General features: G+C 39.1%; 1 protein-coding gene across 3 annotated transcripts in view; it reads right to left on the bottom strand.

Moving 5' to 3' along the window:
• The window catches only part of MYPN (myopalladin), a 79498-nt gene that overhangs the window by 10098 nt on the left and 51367 nt on the right, over positions 1-18033 (bottom strand). For all 3 annotated transcript variants that reach the window (XM_063339068.1, XM_063339067.1, XM_063339069.1), the window contains exons 12-16: positions 16610-16757; positions 3790-4011; positions 3114-3263; positions 2133-2212; positions 1487-1613 (exon numbers count right to left, since the gene is read on the bottom strand). In XM_063339068.1, the coding sequence (XP_063195138.1) occupies positions 1487-1613; positions 2133-2212; positions 3114-3263; positions 3790-4011; positions 16610-16757 (727 nt within the window). The remainder of the gene's footprint in view (positions 1-1486; positions 1614-2132; positions 2213-3113; positions 3264-3789; positions 4012-16609; positions 16758-18033) is intronic.

Below are 18033 nucleotides of genomic sequence, written 5' to 3'. Positions count from 1 at the left end.
ATAGGTAGGCCTTTTTTCAGATTCCATCTGAATGATGTCAGAATCTAGAACAGAAAGATTTTTAAAATTTTTTTATTTCTTGGCTTCTGTTTTTCTGCTGATTGGTTCCAAAAGGGAGAAAACCAGAAAACAAAGAAACAACAAAATCCCCAGAGAAACAAATACATGAAATGCCTACATTTTTCTTAGTCAGAAAGGAAGAAACTTGGTTATATATCAGATTCACAAAAGACTCCTAGTAATCTGCTAATTTTCTTTTATTTTTTTTAGTGCTGAGTATAAATCAAAACCCAGGATCCAAACCACTACAGAGATGAAAGAGAGTTCTATACAAATGACTTTGTATTTCATAAAATTTGATGCGAAATGATATAGCTCTTTGTAGATGTTAAACTTACAGGCTTTAGAACACTATAGACTAAGTATTTTATAGAAAGATTATTAGACTTTATTATACTCTTAAAGATCTTTCCAATAGATAGAAGTACTTATTCATGTCTACACTATTGCTTTCCAAACAAACAATATTCTACAAACCAGAGAAAGCGGGAAGTGGAACTTGCCTGAACGAGGACTGCTGTCTTCCAGGTTTGTGCAATACCAGGCATGCTTTAAGGCTTCACAAGCTCTGCCAGGATAGCAGAGCTAAGAATAACCAAATTCTTTGGCATGCTCCCTAGTAAACTTTACATTGTAAATTAAGTAGTAATGAATTTTGTTCATCTCCAGGGCATTAACTTCTGCTTCAGATCGTCTACCCTCTTCAGGGTAGGAGACGTTCTGGAGCATAGAAGACGTCAGTGTCAGCACTACCATGTTTGCTGTGCTACTGCGACATAGAGGGACTACCAAAATATGTTGGAGCAGATGAGCTTCTTAAAGCTGTTCAATAACAGGATGTTCACTGCTGTACTCTAATCTCTGACAGCTCTCTCATGTGGGGATTTGAATCTGTAAATGGGGACGTTTCTGCATCTGTGCATGCTGGGGAAGCATAAAATGAACTGGGCTCTGTTCCCTCTTTTCAGGGAGTATTAATCTGCAGTAATTCAGTCCAATACAATGGGAACATTTGTTTGAACAGTATACGTGCTGAATCCTCTCTTTCTCATGGTTTTGTGCTATTCTGGATTATGTTCAAGAATCTGATAATGGAGCAGAAGGACCTGTCATTCCCAGATGAACTTCTGGAGTTCAGACTGGTAAAGGACATGGTGAACATATCTAGTAATTTGAATGACCTTGTAAGTGAACCTTCTATTTCTGGGGTTGTGTTTTCTGTGTTCTTCATTCCATATAGCATGTGTTGAAAAGAAATCCCCTGAATCAGCTCAGAGACAATGGCAGTAAGAAATAATTTTAAAAAAATGAAGCATTAAAACTTCAACAGAAGGTGTTCATGCATGCAATAAAGAACATGAAAACACTTAGCAATACATGTACAGAGGTAGGGAAAGTGAGAATGAACAGAGGAAACGGTTAATACCTTACAATCCAACCTACAAAGTCGCCCCTCGTGTGCTACCATGTCACCCGGAGCCTGTAGAAAGTATGGCCTGAAAAAGCGTTCTTGAACTGCCTCTTTGTCTCCTTCTGGCACCCGGGGTCTTGTTCTGCAACACAAAAATTGCATGTATATGTTTGGAAGCCAAACTTTTTTTCCTAATGCTTTAAAAAAGGAAGAAATTGTGGAAAAGGATGAACAGATAGCTTGAGTTAAATAAAAGGGCAGAAAGAAATGGACTGATTGTAATTTAATGCTTGCATATTTTCCATTTAGAAAGATTATCCAGTTAACTATATTGTGTAGTATTGTTGGATTCCCAAGCTGTCCTTTGCTACTTTTTGCTTTTTTGGCTGAATTTCATCTTGCTAATCCATCCTTTGCTTTTAATTCCACTGCAACAGGTAAACGAAATAATACTTTACACAGAAACTTCCCTCTATTTGAAGATGACCTTCAAAAATACTACATTCTAGAAGTGACCTGTTGGGAGGGAATTGCTGGTGTTATTTCCATTCTATGGCTGAGAACTGAAGTACAGAGCGCACTGAAGTACAGCAGCTGGTTATTTTGAATGCCTTCAGTAATAAGCATGAAGGGGGTCCAAAGGAGTTATCTTTCCTTTTACCTGTGAGGCTGAATTGTTGATATTCGGCCCCGAACAGGGATACTCTGAACCATCAGGTGGCCTGAACAACTGATTCTCCCCTGAAAATCACAATCGACACAGAATTAATAGTTGGTTAATAGGTCATTTAATTTTAAAGTATAAATGCTTAACATTTACAATGCATCAGGGTTTTTTTTTTAATGAAGTAACTGAACTATCGTGCAAATATTACTTTTTCGAAGCAAATGCTATTAGCATGCAGTGAAGTGGAGTTAAGGCAGGGGTTTCTTTGTGTGTTTCTCAGACTCTTCAAGGCTGTGGCAATGCATTTAGCCGTGGTGCTATGTAAACCAGCTTAAGCAGCGTCTGTCCCTGCTTGTTCATTCCTGTCTCTGTGTCTCCACAGGTGCTGCCTGCTAGTACCTTTGTACTAGCATTTTTGTTAGCTGGGTTGAAATATAATTCAGAAAAAAGGAAAAATTTAAACTGTAAAAAGTTGCCTGATCTACTTGAGTGTACTGCTAAATAAACAGCTAAGCTAACGCATAGGATGAAGGAGAATGGTATTAGGGGACGAGACTATTTGCAGATCCACATCTTTGCATCCTAGATAAAGAATAATTGTGTTTGGTAACACTTCCAAATTTGACGTAACTTTTTGTTTCCCCTTGCTCTATTCTTTCTGCCTGAAATATCACATCTGTCTTGTCACCACATCTCAAAAGGTATCTGTCAGCAACAGAGGTGGGGACAGAAGATAGGGCATGAGTTATTAATGTGAAAAAATGTTCTTCATGATTGTGACTGGGATCTGTTAGAATAGGGGAGTAGTTTTGTCATTTTTCGTTATATGGTTTCTTCTCTGATCCTCTGAAGCATCTGATTTTTGATACAGTCACCACTCGATGTCAGACTAGGTGGCCTAATCTGTGTTCCTATTAATAAATTTTAGAAAAAGATGAGACAAACTTTTTTGTAGAGGAAAACAGAACACCTTACTTGTGGGTTTGCAGCCATAATCGTATAGTTGCCGTCATCATCATTAGTAGAAGCTTCAATATGTAAAGAACATGTTCCATCTTCTTCTCTGTTCATTTTGAAATGTGTGTTTTTCTTTGAAATCTGCTTGCCATCCTTGAACCAGTACACCTGTAGTGATCAGACCACCCCCACCCAGTGACTTAACACTTGCTCTGTAGTGGAATAGTGACTAGAAAAAATGTAGATCAGAACATGACAAAAGTTGCCCAACTGCTAGTAAAAATTTTAGAACATTATAAAATTTGCAGATCAGTTACAATGTGAAGTAGAATGATTCCAGACTGAACTCAGAAAGTTGACTATCTCCTTTACATAGCTGGGCCTGTCAGGTTCTCTTTTCATGGCTATAGACACATAACTGGTGATCTCAGATCAGTTCTCATCTTTCTGAGAAGTTAATTTTTGGGGGGTTATGAAGTTCTGTTTCTCTTGGGGTCAGGGATACAGTACATCAAAGCCTGATACATGCTCAGGAGCCGATATTGTTATTTTAGAAAGTGGGAGGGAAATAATTTGTTCTAGAGCTCTCTCCACAGAGCCATGTTCTTAAGAGTGAGACTTTCCAGAGGGGTGTATAGAAAATAGCAGGTAGTTGATTTTTATTCCTTTACTGCTAGCAGTGAGAATGACCTACCTTGGGAACAGGTATTCCAACTATTTTGCAAGTGAATGTAATAGGAGATCCTTCCATTACCCGGAAGTGCTTCAGTCTCTTATCAAAGATGGGTGCTATGTATTTGCCTGTAGGGATGTCCTCATGTTGGACTTCATCATCTGATTCATCCACCGGGGTACGTTCAAGGCGAAATTCTATTTCGTTCATCAGCCTCTGCTCAAAGCTTGAAATCCTGTATTCCTGCGGAGTGAGAGAGGCACGGTTCTGAACAAGAAGAGTCGTGTTCTGTGGTATTTGCAGTCATTTGCGCTTTTAGACTAATTCCCAAATGAGTGAAAATAAAAAAGCCTACGTAAACTAGGACATATTGAAACAGTTTGAATTGGTCTGCAGACACAGATTCTTGCTGCATCTTAAGTTTGCAGAATGTGACTAATGAAACTGAGTTTTTTGAGAGGCAGGTAAAAAAATCAAACACACAATTACTCGAAGTCCTTATGAAAAAACTGTACTCTCGCACACTGTTCGTCAAAAAAGATCATTAAAACATACCAAATTTTTGAGGATTTTGTGTTGAAATGTTAGCCACCTGCTAATTATAGAAATGAATACTAGTATATATTTCAACTCAGAATTAAATAAGGAAAACTATCCCTCCTAAAAGAGAAAGCTAGGAAGAAAGTGAAATATTGTCAGAGTAATTTACTTTCAGATTAAAACTTGACCAGATTTCTAGCTGGTGTAAGCAAAACATTTAAATCCCTAGAAGATTAAACAGATGATGCAAGAACACCAGTATATTCCTACATAAATGACCATTTCCAGATAGTTTGATGTGATTATGAGCCTCCTCCTAATCCCCCAAAGTCAATTAACTAACATAGACAGCAGAAGAATATCTTGCCTAAGTCATTACAAACTGTCTTGTGGGGAAGCTTGTATGTAGGCCTGTAGCAGTAACTAAATCACTTTGCTCAGAGCTGGATTTCTGCAGTTTGTAAGTCCAGAGCTTCTGTTGAGGGCACTAACATTTCTGAGAGCAGGCTTATGTTTTATTCTACTTCTATGGCAAGCTGGGGTCTTCAGAATTTCACTTTAATTTGTCAGATGATAGTGCTATTACAACAGGTTTTGTTGCTTTGTTCTAGGAAGGAAATGATCTGTGGCTTGAAAGGGAAGTACTCGAGCAATTCCAAAAGTGAAATTCTCATTTTTAAGATAGAATTTTAGAAACTAATGAATAGTAAATAAGGATCTATCCTATCCTTAGTTATATTCAATTTGCTGAAAAAACAAGGTTCAGAAAATGCATCTTGTCTGAAATCTTATAGAAAGTTAATTACAGAACCAGCAAAGATCCCAAATTGCTGAGACTTACATCCCTGATCATTTACCTGTTCCATCATACTGCTGATTATACTCTTGACTAGTAGCTCCCAAATAGTAAGGAGCAAAGGTGGAGAGGCAGCACACAATTTTAGCTGACAAAGTCTTCTAATATCTTCAGGAGACGAAGGAAACGGAAGTGGCCAAAGGTTGAGATGTTACAAGGGAGTTTTGAGGAGACAGGGGTCTGAAACTTGGGGGTGAGAGGAGGAAAACATGGCAGCCACGAAACTTGAGTTAAAAAAGTTGGAAATTGCCATGATGGAATAAATGCCCTGGTAATATGTGATTTTGGTACTGTAATGGTCGATGTTGTATGTTGGTCTTTTAATCTAAAATCTTCTTTTGAGGGGTTGCTTTAAGGTCAGATCCAATAAAGATTAGCTATGGTAGGAAAAGGCAGACAGCTCAGAGTAGGAAGGAGAGAACTTCCATAAATTGACTTTCTTTACTGGAAACTAAGTCTTCCTTCCACTCCTCCCTCCTTCTCTGGTGCTGCAGGGATGTTCCACACAGCTTTGGAGCAGTGCCCATAATTACGAGGTAACAGAAGTGTTCAGAGGGAGCTTAGGTTGCTGGGTCCCCCCTTCAAGATACCTTCCTTACCCGTCACACTCCCCCTCCACTCTGACAGGGACAGTCTGCTCTCTGATACTCTCTTCAAATGTACCACCGCGAGTACAGCTTTGCCAAGTAGAGTTTTTGAGATTGGAGGCCTGTAGAAGTGTGCGAGATGTGCCAAAGGGTGGGAGCCAGCCACTAGATGGTATCATCCACTTTCTTAGTTGGCTTTGTTTGCTCTGTGGGCTGGTGAACAGCTGGTGATCAGCAAACAGCCTTATAAAGTTTCATCTTGTTGAGCTTCTTTTCTTTCATGCAGCATGTCTCAACGAATCACTTTAATAGATCAAATTCTAATCTCAGATAAGCCAGCGTAAAACCAGAGATTTCTCTCATTTCTGACCAACCAAAGCTATCATTTTTCCATTTAGATGGCAAGAGCTGGCGATAGTGTTCCAGGGGAAAGTTAAACAGTCTTTTACCCTTGATACTGAGAAAAGGCCTATGTGTTTTTGGGAAGGAAGAATAAAGTAAAAATCAGGGTGTTACTACTATGTTCTAAGCAGCAGCCAAGTCACCAAAATGTACTACAGTTATATTTTTTTTCTAGAGTCTCCCATAAATTAAGAAATTCAAACCTAAATACTTTGTTGCAAGCAACGTACTAAAGAACATATTTGGAGTTTTGTTTTCCTTACACTTCTTTGAGCGCTTTGAATAGTTTCCTTCATGTTGTTTAGGTAGTTCTTGGCAGCAGGGAGCAAAATCCATGGCAAAAAAATTGACCTACTGAGAAAGGATCACTTTGAGTGAATTTTCCAGTAGGACCTGAAGATGCTATATGTAATTCTTCTAAGAATTAAATTTTTTTCAGGGATTTCACATGCCGTGGCCTTTGGAAATATGGAGGCTAATTAAGGATTAATTAAGGTAGAGGTAATCTCTTTCCCTCCTTTCCTTTCCATCGTCTGATGATTTGTCACATGAATAAAGGTCAGGGCAACATAGCAAGTATAGTACAGGGAGTACCTTTTTTGCCTGTTTAAACAAGTTACTGTTTATTGTGTAATTAACCTCTCCAAAATTATGTAATTATTTTTGGATACTGGTTATGTGACAGCATAATTATAAAGCTAAATTCACTGTTTTGAATACCTGTTTCTCCTTTGTCATATTTGAGCGCTTTGGAGCACTGTCATTCCCTTTGCAAAGATAAACCATTTTTCAAGTGTTATGTATGTTTAGAGGGCAACAGGGCTGATGGACAGAGGAGGCGAAGTGACTCACAAATTGGTTATCTCAGAAGCTAGACACGGTAAGTCCATGCAGAATTTTTACTCAGAGAGCGCAACTCGGAACTTGGATGAGAATAAAACGAGTGGGGACGAAAAGTGTTAAGACTTCTCAGAGTCAGATAGCAATCTGAAAGCAGTAGTCTAGGAGACTAAAAATTGGAAAAGGGCTTTTGCAAGAGCCAACACTTTTGTTTTTAAGTGCAAGATAATAAAGAACAAAGGAAGAAAAAGTAGGGAGGCTGCATACAAAACCGTTCCGTCTGTAATCTGGAAGTCAGCAGACCAGTTATTTACTGCCCTGTGAACCTTACCAACAGATAAACGTCATTCTTTTATGGCAGTACATAAATCTGCCACTAGACTATCTTAGTTGTATACAGTCTTCAACTTTATTGAGCTATATGCATGTTTCATTAGACATACAAAGAGTGAATGTGTTGACTTTTTTCAGAATGATGTAACTAATCTCTAGATCAAATTTTTTCTTTAGTTCAATTTTCTGGTAATTGTGTCAAAAGCAGGTTTTGGAAATGAAAATTGCTAATGACAAGAATAATGTTGCAAATTAAAAAGGCAGTATTGTGATTTTAATACATCCTCAACTGTATAGTTGAAGATTGGGGAATCATTGCTTGGTCCCTGAAGTGAGTTTTTCATCATATGGTGTTACCTAGCAGAGGGAAGTAGTGGGGCTAGGAAGGCATTACCATTACACTTTCAAGGCATCATGTTAATGAGTAAGGTGCTGACTTGAGAACAAAATGCTACAGAGTGGAGTTAACAGGCAGTGAAATACTGCAAGCTAATGGGAGAGGCCAGTATTGATTATAGATAGTTAAGTTTAGTCAGCAGTTTTTCGTGCTGATTTTTTTTCTTCAGATTAATTGCTGTCCAAAGGAAGTTGCGATACGTAATAAGAAATTAATAGTCTAGGGTTGCTGTAGCCATGACGGCCTACAGATGAAACCAGACAATGTTCATAGAGACAATTAACATCTTTTCTTTCCTCTACTCCAAAGATACAAGTTTGTCTTAAATTGTCTAACCAACTAACATAAATTGAACTTGGAGCAATTATTTTCAAACTGTAACTACCCTAACGTTTCTTGCCTCTCTTTTAGATCTGAAAAAGTTTTCTGTGAACACAGTGTATCATTTTTTTCTTGACTGATGTGCTGAAGATATTAACTTCTTACTTCATTAAGAAATAAAGGCAGTTCTTCCTTTTCATATATCTGCTTGCAGAAGAAAATATGATAGGGGAAGAAATGCATTTCATGGGTCCACTTTGAAGTTAATTATAGACAGGTTTTCTCTCACATTTCTTGAGTGCATGTGACTCTGGATGTATGTGCACACACAGAAAAAGGTATAAAATAAAACTAGCAGTTCAGCACAACAAACGCATATTGCTGCATTATCAACGCTGGGCTGTCATTATTGGCAGCTGCTTCTCTGCCCAGGGAAGCCACAAGAGTCATCGTGTTTCTGTGCAAACCCAGTGGTCTCTGGCTAGGAACTGTGCAGGCTGACTGCCTGTGTTTCGTCATTTTAAGGAGTTATATTCAAAAATACATTTTAAATCAGAAAATATTGAAGTTAGGGTTCCCACAGCCCCAAAGCATTGCCTGTGTTGTGCTCATACTTCAGTCTGTGTCTTTCTCAATGTGTTTAGTGTGCATATATATGTTTATATAAATTTACATACAAAACAACAAGACTAAGTTAACATTGCTGTGAAAATTTTAACACCAGCGTGTATAAACTGAAGGTGTTATACCAAGCTTCTTATAAAGAACAGGAATCTCTGAAATAAGTGGAAATACACAATTGTATAGAGAATATAATCTTGGAGTTTTTCTGCTTGTTTGGTAGATTTTCTTCTAGGATTAGCAAGAACAGAAAATAGTTGTTAATATGGCTTTCTGAAGAACTTTTTTTATCACATAAGCCATAAAACTATTTCTGAATGTGATTATGTAAGTGGAGTAGAGCAAAGTGTTTGTGGCTGTGGGTCAGACAAGTATTTCGTAAAGCGTCACACAAAGAACAAGTCAATGGGATCACGGCATACAATGTTAAAACTAGGCTGCAGGTCAGCATACTGAGGAGTCTAAGGGAAAGGGTACGAAGGTTCAGGCTCTAGTTTTTGGTCAAAAACATAGGGTTACAGCTGCTTTTTGGCAACTTTCCTGAAACATTAAATTTTTACCAACAGGAATTCACACACTTGTTTAATATAGTAGCCAAATATTTAAAATTGTGCTATCTTCCATATATATATATTATACTGTATAATATATTATTTTATATATGTATTTTAATTATTATACTATACTGAGCTATAATCTATAGCTAGAAGGGTAAAAGACTTACAACTGGCCAAAGCAAACCGCTGGTGATTATATGTCTTAAGCAGTTATGCACCATTTTCTCTGGTCATTAGTAGCACCTTGTAAGTGAGCTGCGCAGCATTATTGCCACAGAGGTGCAGCGTATTCAGTGTCTGATCTGACAATGTAGCTGAACCAGTTGAGTTGCCAGCTTGTGCTAGCAGCAGCATTCCCCCGCTTCCCTCCCTGCTCCTATTCATGTGTTCCCACATGTCCCTCCTGCCATCATGGGCAGTCATCTGATCCTACAGTGAGCCGTTCTGCAGGAGTGAGCTAGAAGAAAGTTAACTCAAAAGGAAAAAAAAAAAAAGTCAGACAGTCTAAGTTCTAGTGGAAATTTGGGTCAGATGGAGAAGTGAAATGGAACTTCTCTTCTGGGCAGTCGGTAGCCTTTGCGCTGCCTTAGCAATATTGTTGTAGGGTGCTGCTGGATGGTGGTAATTTGACCAGTATGGAAAAAAAATAATCTCTTTCAATGCAAGTCTTGTTGAAGGTACAGATTCACACCATTTTCTCTCTGTGACTGATGTATTTGGCCCCATCACCATCATTTTTTGAGCACCTGACAGCAAGGCACCCACTCTTCAGGGCAGTGCTCTTACTTGCCTTTTACATAGGAGAAATTGAGGCCTTACGCAGCTAAGTGACCTGTTAGGTAACATAGAAAGTCTGTCACACAGCAGAGAGTTGGATCATGGTCTTCTGGTTCTTGAGTCAAGTAATCTAGCTCCTGGGCCATTCTGCTACCTGTGAACCTTTTTGTCATAAGGGGAATTACATAGACTGAAGTAATTCCTGTAAGTTTCTAAGCACCTCTGTGTGTGCATATGAGTTCTTAAATCCTGGATCTGTTGAAGTTAAAACCTATCTTGCTGTTGACTTTAGCAGGATTCAGATCTTAGTGAAACTACATGCTAACAGTTAGTAGAAGGTTGTAGTAGTAGCGTCAAAATAATCTGACGTTAGCATAGTAGCCCATGGAAATTACCACAAATAGAAAGGCTAGAGGAACTTTATTTGAATGTTGATTCTCATATAGTGTATAAAACCATAATTCTGTTTGCCGGACTCCATTGCTAACTCCAGACAAATTTCCCAATTTGATCCCAGTTTTGTAACTTTTACTAGATTGGCTTTTTGGCAGAGTTATTCTAAATCCAGTTAACAGTTTATCTAAGAAGCTGGCATATATTGCATCTCCGTGTCTGTTTCCAAGCTGTAACACTCCTTGGCTTCAAAGTCTCATCTAGGCTACTATGACTGGAATCTTTTGTTTAGTTTGGTTTCTTTTGCCTTCCCTTCTTCCTACCCCCCCTCCCCTCTCAGCAGTGGGATTCAAAAAACAACAGGTCCAATGTATATGCTCTTATCATGCCTACAAAGAGGTATCACTGAAGCGACTTATTTCTTGCAGATGAATTACGTTGGGCCATCTTATATGGCACAAGGCAGGAATATCATGCTATCCAAATGTACACACAAACCCTTGGAGAGTCTAGCAAGCCATCTGTGGTACACAGCTAGACAATATCCTAAATACAGTTCAGTTCAAAGTGATTGAGCAAGAGGAAGACAGAAAGCAAATGAAGTTTGCATCTCCAACTCCCACAGACTTCTCAGCTGGAGGAGTGTGTGTGAAAGCATGAGGAGCTCAGGTTCCCTTTCCTAGGTGATGAGTTCTGCAAGCCAGGATCTTTACCAGGAAAACCTGTCTGTACTTTGTTGTTGATTAGATCTATGTCTTGAGAAGACAGCTCCAAGTCCAAGACAGCTCCAAGTTCAACTATTCATTCGCATGAGTATTGGGAGTTTATACCTATTAATATCAAGATCTGATAATTTGTCTTGGTCAGGTTCTTAAATCTCTTCTTATTTCTAGTACAGAGCAAACAAGTTTCCGTGAGGACTCCTTGTGGTTTAATTTCCATCCTTAGTCCAAAATTACCTACATTTGCTGACCTTTGAGAGATGATGTGAAGCTTGTTTTTGAGCAAGATTTTTTGAGCAATTGAAAGTGTGATTCTTGTGCTCTGGGGAACAGAGTTCTTGGTGGTTCTCGGTTCTCTTTAATATCTTTATCAATGATCTGGATGAGGGGATCGAATGCACCCTCAGTAAGTTCGCAGATGACACTAAACTAGGCAGGCGTGTTGATCTGCTTGAGGGGAGGTTGGCTCTGCAGAGGGATCTGGACAGGCTGGACTGATGGGCTGAGGCCAATGGTATGAGGTTCAACAAGGCCAAGTGCCGGGTCCTGCATTTCGGTCACAACAACCCCATGCAGCGCTACAGGATTGGGGCGGAGTGGCTCGAAAGCTGCCCGGCAGAAAAGGACCTGGGGGTGTTGGTGGACAGCCGGCTGAATATGAGCCAGCAGTGTGCCCAGGTGGTCAAGAAGGCCAACAGCATCCTGGCCCGTATCAGGAATAGTGTGGTGGGCCGGACTAGGGAAGTGATCATCCCCCTGTACTCGGCACTGGTGAGGCCCCACCTCGAGTACTGCGTTCAGTTTTGGGCCCCTCGCTACAAGAAGGACATTGAGGTGCTGGAGCGTGTCCAGAGAAGGGCTGCAAAGCTGATGAGGGGTCTGGAGGACAAACCTTATGAAGAACGACTGAGGGAGCTGGGGTTGTTTAGCCTGGAGAAGAGGAGGCTGAGGGGAGACCTTATCACCCTCTACAACTACCTGAAAGGAGGTTGTAGAGAGATGGGGGCTGACCTCTTCTCCCTGGTGACAAGTGATAGGACGAGAGGAAACGGGTTCAAGTTATGTCAGGGGAGGTTAGATTGGATATTAGGAAACATTTTTTCACTGAAAAGGTTATTAAACATTGGAATAGTCTGCCCAGGGAGGTGGTGGATTCACCATCCCTGGAGGTGTTTAAAAAAAGGGTAGATGTGGTACATAGGGACATGGTTTAGAAGTGGTTTTTGTCAGGGTAGGTTAAAGGTTGGACTTGATGATCTTAAAGGTCCCTTCCAACCTCAGGAATTCTATGATTCTATGATTCTGTGACCTTTCTGAGGCTGACTGCTTAGTACAGGAACCGAGAGGAGTTGATTCTGTTTGATCAGTGTTGAGCTGTTAGTGGTGATGTGGCCTGCGTGATTAGCTGGGTTCTGCATATGGCTTTACAGACTGTAGTTTTTAACAATCGAAAAGCTTTTGGACAAACCTTGCATCTCTTCTGCTCTGAAATTTCTTATGAAGTATTCCCTAGCAAAAGTAAAGCATTTTGGTGTGAGCGCTGTGCGTAAGTTTCTAAACAGCTGTAGGTTTACTTTTGTCCTAAAAATAAGGCAGTGACCACGCTGCTATCTGGGTCTTACATAAACACGACCAACCAGCGTTGCCACATGATATTCTTCATAGTAAACGACACAGATATGTCAGCACAGTAGTTCTTATAACCAAAAGATAGAAACCAGGCCTAGGTACTTAACTTTCCTTTATTATTGCACTGTTATTTCCTTTATTTTTATTATTGTACAGGACTTTGATGTTTAATTACCTCATATTTCTTTTTTATATTATTTGTATAGCAAAGTTTTGAGGCAGTAATATAATTAATTTCTAAGTTTTGCCTGTAAAGCTGAATTTCCTTTATTTATAGTCCCATTGGTGAAGCCTATTTCCAAATACCAGGGTAAAAGAATCAGTTTGCATCACACATTTCTATTTTTTCCATTTGCCAAATTCCCCTCAAATTCTCTGTCTGCCCTTTACTCCCCACCCGTCTTTTTGATTTTACATGACATATTCTAATTGAACATTAACAAGATATTTTACTTGTAAGGTAGATAAAAAAGGCCTAATGGACTAGACTGGTAGATTTTGGGAAGTGCAGATAACACTGGCTGTGCTCTCCTTTCATCAAATGGTGCAGTAGCCCAGATGCTCATTGGGGTTATGAGACTTGGATGCTTTGTCTCACAGGATTTCAACCTCAGTCTCCAAGAGGAAGCTCTGAGCTCCATGCTAATAACATGATGGGGGTGGAGATGAGTGGACAGGGAATTTCTTTGTCCTGCTTGTCCTGTTTCACTTTGCAGAAACACTGAAACATCCACTACAGCAACGACAAGAATCCAGGTGTTTGTCCTAGTTGCTAGGCAGGAGACTGATTTTTTTTTTTCTCTCTCTCAGTCTGTTTCTTTTCTCCAACACAAACTAGCAGCTTCCTTAAGCAACCCTAACCGTTAAGCTGCAATGCTCTCTGAAATGTCCTGCTAAAGGAGAGCCTGTTCCACACTGCCTAAAAGTCCTGTGTTTTGTTCATTGAGCTGGAGAAGGTCAGAGAAAGGCTCAGGTCTCCTGTTACGGATCTGAAAGGTGGATTTTCTGGATTTTTATCCTGCTGATAAAGAGTGCTTAATTATTTGTGCAACCTGGGACAGCACCAACGGTACACGAACCCACTGGCAAGGAGTTAGGCTGTCCTTATGGGTGTTAAGAGTTAGGAATTCGACTGTCTTCAGGCCAAGGAAGAAACTGAGCTAGATCCTGGGATTTGTCCTAACTTCTTCCTGCAATTGCGTAAAGCTAATCTTCATTTAGTGTATCTTCTGTTTGAAAGAACTGAGCAAATCTGACTGAAGACTTTTGGTATAACTGAACCATATTTTTTTCAACACTCCTAATTGTGATGAAATTTCATCTGGCAATATAGCATACTACCATCTGCATAAATGACAGGTATAGTGTTTTGGGTTTTTTTCTGGTAAAAATGACAGCTTGTTATTGCATGTACTTGATCATATTTACAGCTAGCAAAATCATATTTGTATGTCTGTCAGCACTGCATGATTATCATAGACGATCAGAGACTAATCTCTTCTGTCTTATGCAACATCAGCAAAATTACCGACTACATTCTGATTCTGGATTTCTTTATTGTTGGTGATGAATGATGTACTGGATGAAACAGGAGGAGTACATCTGGATTATTAGATACCATGCTGAGTGCATAATGCTGACACTTAGGAAAATCTTGCTTGTACACTGAACGCTTTTCATATGGAAGTCAATGATAGATAAATAGAGCACCAGGATGTAAATCACTCACGTTCATTACTGCACTTTATATAGTAATATAAGACAATACCAGTACTTTAAGGTACAGACTTGTCATCTGCAGCTTTCATTCTGGATGATCCCTACATGCTCTGCAGATGCTGTAAATGAGTCCAAATGCTGCTATTGAAATATGGGGTTACAGTACAATTCTCTAAATAAGAATATGCTGTAGGGTACTTTTTATGAGAAGGAATTTTTAAAATAGCATGTAGAAGCCAACATGTCGAGGTTCTTATTGGATGTTGTACTCCACTATGCAGTGATCTCTCACACAGAGGAAAGTTGCATTCGTATTTATGAGAAAGTGAATAAGAAGCCCTTCCCTACCATTATAATAATCAATTTAATGCAGATATGCTATGTATAGGATCAAAATGTCTCCTTTTAAATTCAGTGTTAACTACAAGAGGAAAAAACAGGACAAAATTTCTGGGTGTGAATCCATCACTCCAGCATACTATTCTCATGATGTTGATTGATTGTTCTATAAATGGCAAAGCAATAGGAATTTTGGAAAACACTCTGCATCCTCTCATCTCTTTAAATAATCACTACTTTCACGGTGGAGAAAACTCAGACTTGAATTTGCTGGAGTCAGTCTGAGCAGTGGTTTTCCTGGATGTGGAAGAATAAAATCAGAAATGATTGAAGGTGGGAATTGAGTGGAAAATGAGGGAACTTTTATTGAGCAATCCTAAAATTATTTTCTACGTCATTACCATTGGCATTCTAATTACCATAACAATTAGAGAAGTGCCAGCTTTGAAGTTTTGCAGTGTTGGGGGGATATGGGAATCAAGATTTTAGTTTGGTGTCATACAGAATAGCAAATAAGTGTATAAATAACTTTTGTTGTCAGCAGATAACTTTGACACTAGTAGTGGTCGTTGCTTCTAAAGAGGTTATCATGCAGTTAACTCGAAAGACTGATTGGTATTTCGCAGTAGCTCCCTAAATAATTTGTCTTACTACCATAGCAAGTACAAATTGTAACACTTGTGATTCATCTGCAAAACATACCGCTTGCCAGTTGTTTTACTCAAAGCGCTTTGGCAGCGTGATCTGTCAGAAAGAAGGTCAACAGCAATATTAAAAAAACAGGGATTACACTGGAGTTGTCCACAGAGGGTAATTTGCTCCAGGGACTCCATGGCTTTTTGCTTATCTGTGCATGTTCTCTGTCCGAAGGGCTAACAGACGTTGAGAAAAGTTCCCTTGTTGATGACAGATCAGGGTAAACCATTATTTGCTGCGTTAAGCCTGAGCTGGCGGGACAGCTATGGAGGGCTCCGTGGCCAAGCTGAGAGTAGCTTCATCGCCTACAGAGAGAACAGCTATCTAGCACTCCTTACTGTGTCCGACTGTCATTCAAGGGTGGTTGAACCTAATTTACAATGATTTCAACCTCAAAATATTATTTCATTTTTTGTTTCTTCTTTAATTTCATAGACATTGCCCAGATCCAGTGAATTTATTGATTCCAGTTAAGAATGAACTGATACTTAGTTTTTTGAACTTTGTAAAAGGCTTATTATTTTGCTAAACCCTAGTAATGCTAGGCCTAAAGTTCACTGTATGCCAGTAACAGCTACCAAAAACTTTATTAACTTCCATCAAGTCCCTGTCAATTCATATAAATCAGGAGATTTGGAAAAAAAGGTTTAATGCTGAAAATTGAATACCACATTTTACTTCAGCCAAAGTAAAAATGGAAGCCTTTTCTTAAACAGTTTGATTACTTTACTCCTTAATTTGTATTAAAAATATATAGTGTATGAATGTGTCTGTGTGCAATGAGTTGAGCAACTTGTAAAGTGAAAAAATGAAATCCAATGTACAGAAGCTTTCAGGAAAAGAAAAAAGTTTTACTTTCCTACTGGTCTGTAATAGACATGATCAGAAATTAAAAATGCTACTTGGTCATAAAGTAAACCCTCTACAGCTGCATTCCCTCATACTTCCTATTTAAAGCTCCAGTTTGCTATTCCAAACCAGTACTTACCAGAAAAGCTCACTCTGCAAAGCAGTGTGGCAGCTCAACCACACAAACACCTTTTGTTCCACAAGTCATAATACATGTCTTGTCCATGCGTGAAATTTATTTTAAGAACACTCGATTTTCTTACCTGCTGGCTACTTTCTTGATTAATATCCTCTCTGAAATGCAGTTTTCTTTCCAGGTCCTTTACAAGTGCAGCTTTATTTTCCCGAATAGAATCATCTGTTGCTAATGGCAGAGGCTTCAGGTTTTTCTTTGTTAATCCCTGGGTTGGACTATTAAAAGAAAATTCTGATACAAAAACGCAGCAACCAGTATATATATATTTTTTTGTCACATGTGTGATATATGTTACGCTTCAGTTGTCTGGAGGAACCTATTATTTATTTATGTAGAAGCCAAAGCACAGTATGGGATTTTATTTTTTTGGTACTATTTTAATGGTGCGTCCCATTCCACTAGGAATTAAGGACACGCATCTTAAAGAGAATAAGCATTATAATACTATAATAAGCATCTAAGTTCCATTTATATTTATCCTGGAATAATGACGTCACAATGCTAAAAAAAATTGTATAGGTGTTACCATGGGTATACAATTTGTATCAGGCAATAATGTAAAAGTTAATACATTTTCTTGTTTATCTCACATCTTCATTGATCATTTACTCTTTCCATGAACTTTTTCTTCTTTCATTCCTCCTAGCCCTTTATGTCACCTAACATCAACAGTTCTTCTTATTTTTATTTTATAGATATAGTCAGTTTTATTTTTGTAAGGTTTGAAAATAGTTAAGTTCTTAACTCAGACTGTCAGGAGACTGTGAGAGTGCAGTGCTGAAGCACAGCAGCTTCTAGAGAGTGTGCAACGTTCTAGTAGATCGTCAGGAGTTGGGATCTCGATAACAGGGGGTTTAGGTAAAACTGCACAACTGACGATTGCTGTGCAAGATATCTTCCTTTTGTTGTTCTGCAGACATGGTGATCTCTCTTTGCTTTTGTCACCAGAAATATTATCACTGATAATGCCAAAAAAGGAAGCTGAAACTTCAATAGTTATTCACAGATTAGCACAGATGTTGTTCAGGTTCCTTCCTGACCTTTTGTACTCCCACTTTGACTCTCTCCCATGTAGAGATCTAGATTTGAATCTCAGCGTGATGAGCTCTAGTTATGTGGGAATTCACCTCTGGGCCAGGCCCTAGGAAAGGTGAAATGAAGAAAACAATAATGAACTGCTCTACCTGGTAGGCATATTGTAAGGATATATTTGGTAAAGCCTGTACTGCAGTTAGAAGAGGTAAAGCTCTTTGCAAGGGTTTAAGTGCCATTAATGCAAAGACAATAGTGCTCGAGCACTTGTGCACCAGCTCTGAAGGGGAGGAAGGGGAGCGGATGAGTAGTTGCAGCTGATTTTTGCTTGCTGGTGCAATGTTGTGAAAGGAGGCTGAAGGCTTGAGTTGGGTGTAGTTAAGACCTTCACTGTGAAGCTTGTAACTTTGTTATGTATGCCTGCCTGTGATACCAGCACCGTGAAGGCCTCCAGGCGTG

The sequence above is a fragment of the Chroicocephalus ridibundus genome, chromosome 6 (assembly GCF_963924245.1).
Source record: "Chroicocephalus ridibundus chromosome 6, bChrRid1.1, whole genome shotgun sequence".
NCBI classification, from domain to species: Eukaryota; Metazoa; Chordata; class Aves; order Charadriiformes; family Laridae; genus Chroicocephalus; species Chroicocephalus ridibundus.
Note: the sequence above shows the minus strand (reverse complement) of the source record. Positions and strands in the feature narration are given on the sequence as shown.